This window comes from Dendropsophus ebraccatus, chromosome 12 (assembly GCF_027789765.1).
Source record: "Dendropsophus ebraccatus isolate aDenEbr1 chromosome 12, aDenEbr1.pat, whole genome shotgun sequence".
NCBI classification, from domain to species: Eukaryota; Metazoa; Chordata; class Amphibia; order Anura; family Hylidae; genus Dendropsophus; species Dendropsophus ebraccatus.
The window spans coordinates 88,745,122-88,750,727 of NC_091465.1; the positions used below are offsets into that span (position 1 = coordinate 88,745,122).

The 5,606-nt window shown below is 47.6% G+C and overlaps 1 protein-coding gene across 2 annotated transcripts in view; it reads left to right on the forward strand.

Moving 5' to 3' along the window:
- The first annotated feature begins 3,839 nt into the window (after positions 1–3,839).
- Positions 3,840–5,606, forward strand: part of PAX7 (paired box 7) — a 123,337-nt gene continuing 121,570 nt past the window's right edge. For both annotated transcript variants that reach the window (XM_069949027.1, XM_069949028.1), the window contains exon 1: positions 3,840–3,924. In XM_069949027.1, coding sequence (XP_069805128.1) covers positions 3,840–3,924 — 85 coding nt within the window. The remainder of the gene's footprint in view (positions 3,925–5,606) is intronic.

The following is a 5,606-nucleotide window of genomic DNA, read 5'->3' on the forward strand; positions in this document are numbered from 1 at the left end:
ACTATATCCTGGGCTTCTCTCTCTCCATATACTTGTATATACTATATCCCAGGCTTCTCTCTCTCCATATACTTGTATATACTATATCCTGGGCTTCTCTCTCTCCATATACTTGTATATACTATATCCCAGGCTTCTCTCTCCATATACTTGTATATACTATATCCCAGGCTTCTCTCTGTCCATACACTTGTATATACTATATCCTGGGCTTCTCTCTCTCCATATACTTGTATATACTATATCCCAGGCTTCTCTCTCCATATACTTGTATATACTATATCCCAGGCTTTTCTCTGTCCATATACTTGTATATACTATATCCCCGGCTTCTCTCTCTCCATACACTTGTATATACTATATCCCAGGCTTCTCTCTCCATATACTTGTATATATTATATCCCAGGCTTCTCTCTCCATATACTTGTATATACTGTATCCCAGGCTTCTCTCTCTCCATACACTTGTATATACTATATCCCAGGCTTCTCTCTCCATATACTTGTATATATTATATCCCAGGCTTCTCTCCATACACTTGTATATACTATATCCCAGGCTTCTCTCTCCATATACTTGTATATACTATATCCCAGGCTTCTCTCTGTCTATATACTTGTATATACTATATCCCAGGCTTCTCTCTCCATATACTTGTATATACTATATCCCAGGCTTCTCTCTGTCCATATACTTGTATATATTATATCCCAGGCTTCTCTCCATACACTTGTATATACTATATCCCAGGCTTCTCTCTCCATATACTTGTATATACTATATCCCAGGCTTCTCTCTGTCCATATACTTGTATATACTATATCCCAGGCTTCTCTCTGTCCATATACTTGTATATACTATATCCCAGGCTTCTCTCTCCATATACTTGTTTATACTATATCCCAGGCTTCTCTCTCCATATACTTGTATATACTATATCCCAGGCTTCTCTCTCCATACACTTGTATATACTATATCCCAGGCTTCTCTCTCCATACACTTGTATATACTATATCCTGGGCTTCTCTCTCCATATACTTGTATATACTATATCCCGGGCTTCTCTCTCCATATACTTGTATATACTATATCCCAGGCTTCTCTCTCTCCATATACTTGTATATACTATATCCCAGGCTTCTCTCTCCATATACTTGTATATATTATATCCCAGGCTTCTCTCCATACACTTGTATATACTATATCCCAGGCTTCTCTCTCCATACACTTGTATATACTATATCCCAGGCTTCTCTCTCCATATACTTGTATATACTATATCCCAGGCTTCTCTCCATACACTTGTATATACTATATCCCAGGCTTCTCTCTCCATATACTTGTATATACTATATCCCGGGCTTCTCTCTCCATATACTTGTATATACTATATCCCAGGCTTCTCTCCATACACTTGTATATACTATATCCCAGGCTTCTCTCTCCATATACTTGTATATACTATATCCCAGGCTTCTCTCTCCATATACTTGTATATACTATATCCCAGGCTTCTCTCTCCATATACTTGTATATACTATATCCCAGGCTTCTCTCTCCATATACTTGTATATACTATATCCCAGGCTTCTCTCTGTCCATATACTTGTATATATTATATCCCAGGCTTCTCTCCATACACTTGTATATACTATATCCCAGGCTTCTCTCTCCATATACTTGTATATACTATATCCCAGGCTTCTCTCTGTCCATATACTTGTATATACTATATCCCAGGCTTCTCTCTGTCCATATACTTGTATATACTATATCCCAGGCTTCTCTGTCCATATACTTGTATATACTATATCCCAGGCTTCTCTCTCCATATACTTGTATATACTATATCCCAGGCTTCTCTCTCCATACACTTGTATATACTATATCCCAGGCTTCTCTCTCCATACACTTGTATATACTATATCCCGGGCTTCTCTCTCCATATACTTGTATATACTATATCCCGGCCTTCTCTCTCCATATACTTGTATATACTATATCCCAGGCTTCTCTCTCTCCATATACTTGTATATACTATATCCCAGGCTTCTCTCTCCATATACTTGTATATATTATATCCCAGGCTTCTCTCCATACACTTGTATATACTATATCCCAGGCTTCTCTCTCCATACACTTGTATATACTATATCCCAGGCTTCTCTCTCCATATACTTGTATATACTATATCCCTGGCTTCTCTCCATACACTTGTATATACTATATCCCAGGCTTCTCTCTCCATATACTTGTATATACTATATCCCGGGCTTCTCTCTCCATATACTTGTATATACTATATCCCAGGCTTCTCTCCATACACTTGTATATACTATATCCCAGGCTTCTCTCTCCATACACTTGTATATACTATATCCCAGGCTTCTCTCTCCATACACTTGTATATACTATATCCCAGGCTTCTCTCTCGATATACTTGTATATACTATATCCCAGGCTTCTCTCTCTCCATACACTTGTATATACTATATCCCAGGCTTCTCTCCATACACTTGTATATACTATATCCCAGGCTTCTCTCTCCATACACTTGTATATACTATATCCCAGGCTTCTCTCTCCATATACTTGTATATACTATATCCTGGGCTTCTCTCTCTCCATATACTTGTATATACTATATCCCCGGCTTCTCTCTCTCCATACACTTGTATATACTATATCCCAGGCTTCTCTCCATATACTTGTATATACTAAATCCCAGGCTTCTCTCTCCATATACTTGTATATACTATATCCCAGGCTTCTCTCCATACACTTGTATATACTATATCCCAGGCTTCTCTCTCCATACATTTGTATATACTATATCCCAGGCTTCTCTCTCCATATACTTGTATATACTATATCCCAGGCTTCTCTCTCCATATACTTGTATATACTATATCCCAGGCTTCTCTCTCCATATACTTGTATATACTATATCCCAGGCTTCTCACACATCTCGTGATATTCTCTGGGATCGGGGGGAGCCGGTTACAATGCAGAATAATCCCGGACAGAATGGAAAGTTTCCTCTGAATATTAAGAATCCCCCATTTTACATATGAAAACATTGATTGTGAGTTTGGCGTCATCCCCTGCTGAGAAGGATTCTGCTCGCCCCCCGATATGTGCACCCCCTGTCCGCCCAGACGCTGCCATTGTCCTGGCAGTGCCCAGCACCTCGGGCAGGTAGTGCCAGGGTAAGGGGCAGCCGCACCAGCTGGGCACACACAGGACTGGCAGCACAGGGGATGGGCACAGGGTGACTGTACCTGCTGTCCAGGAGAGCAGCATGAGTGCCTGTCAGCCAGCATAGGGATGCACTGTGCCCCCCTCCCCTCCCGTGCCCCTCCCCCATGGACACTACTGGGCAGATAGTGGGAGACTGTAGCAGAGAAGTGCCCGTGTGATGTGAGTGAGCAGGAGGCCGGGTATAAAGTGGCGACCATCCTCCCCGGCTGAGCATTGTGCCTGCTGCCAGTCATTGGTCCACCAGCCCCGACCACTGCCCCATCCTCTCCAGGAAGAAGAGCCTATCAGGCGGCACAGCCTCTCCTCCTCCATCACACTGACACTAACTTCGGGACACTTTACCAACTTACAGAGCAGAGAGTGTGCAGCCCCCCAGAGCCCGTGCAGCCCCCCAGAGCCCGTGCAGCCCCCCAGAGCCCGTGCAGCCCCCCAGAGCCCGTGCAGCCCCCCAGAGCCCGTGCAGCCCCCCGTCTCCAGGCTCCCTCTCTCCCAGCTCTCTGCCTGCAGCCACTTGTCCCCCCGGGGGCTGCAGCCACAGCTCCCCTCACCCTGCTGCCCACTCACTTGGAGTCTGCTGAATGGCTGCCCTGCCTGGCACTGTCCCAAGAATGATGCGGCCAGCCCCAGGACAGAACTACCCCCGGACAGGCTTCCCCCTGGAAGGTGAGTGGCCGAGCAAGAATACCAGTGCATGATGGGAGTGCTAGTTGTGCTCACACATGGGATGATGGGAGTGCTAGTTGTGCTGCCGGAGCCCCTCACACATGGGATGATGGGAGTGCTAGTTGTGCTGCCGGAGCCCCTCACACAGGGGATGATGGGAGTGCTAGTTGTGCTGCCGGAGCCCCTCACACAGGGGATGATGGGAGTGCTAGTTGTGCTCACACATGGGATGATGGGAGTGCTAGTTGTGCTGCCGGAGCCCCTCACACAGGGGATGATGGGAGTGCTAGTTGTGCTGCCGGAGCCCCTCACACATGGGATGATGGGAGTGCTAGTTGTGCTGCCGGAGCCCCTCACACAGGGGATGATGGGATGATGGGAGTGCTAGTTGTGCTCACACATGGGATGATGGGATGATGGGAGTGCTAGTTGTGCTCACACATGGGATGATGGGATGATGGGAGTGCTAGTTGTGCTCACACATGGGACGTTTTCTTCTTCTAGTCCATAGATCTGTTTCTTTGCACTGATTTCCGATGCACCTCTGTGCTGTGAGAGTCGCAGGCAGAACGCAGGTAGTGTGACTGGGGGCCAGGGGAGCAGCAGGACGCAGGCAATGTTAGGGAGCCGCAGGCAGAACGCAGGTAGTGTGACTGGGGGCCAGGGGAGCAGCAGGACGCAGGCAGTGTTAGGGAGCCGCAGGCAGAACGCAGGTAGTGTGACTGGGGGCCAGGGGAGCAGCAGGACGCAGGCAGTGTTAGGGAGCCGCAGGCAGAACGCAGGTAGTGTGACTGGGGGCCAGGGGAGCAGCAGGACGCAGGCAGTGTTAGGGAGCCGCAGGCAGAACGCAGGTAGTGTGACTGGGGGCCAGGGGAGCAGCAGAGCGCAGGCAGTGTTAGGGAGCCGCAGGCAGTGTGACTGGGGGCAGCAGGGAGCCGCTTTTCCGCCGGGCTGTGCTCGTTCTGCGCCCTCAGCGCTTCTCCCGCTCTTCTCCAAATCCGCCTCCATCTATTCCGTGATCAAGTGGCCGCAATAAAACTGTGAAAAGCCACGAAAACTGCAAAACCCACAATCCGCGGGGATTTAGTGGAGAGGCTGCTGAGAGGAAAACAGCCGCAAAGAGGCGGCTCAGCGGATTACGGCAATGTTTGCTCAACATGACTGCGAATAATCAGCGCCGCCCGCCGGGGCCACTTAGCGGTGAGATGGGCCCCGGAGTGGCCCCTGAGCGGGGAGCACGGCGCCGGAGAGCACGGGACGAGTGACCGGGGAATTAGCGGCGCATGATTGTCATTAAATCTCCAAATATCTGCGACATAAATTATGCAGCTCCCGGGGCGGAAAATCGCCCTAATCTGCTCCATCTGAATGACGCCCGACTAAACAAACTGCCGATCTCTCTGCCGGATTATCGGGGCCTAGCAGCGGAAAATCGCGCAGATGCGGCTTTAGCGGTCTCGCTCAGTTTATAAGATAGAGGAGAGGAGCCCCCTGCGACATTTCACCTTCTCGCCGCACATTTTCTTCTTCTTTTCGTTTCTATAAATATTTACTTGTGAAATGTCGCAGCGGCTTTATTATTCAGCAGCAGCAAGAGGAAACTTTTATGGAGTCACCCAACCAGTCACATCTATAGTATCCTGCGACTTTTCAAAAACGCATTCGACATATTTATACTCTAT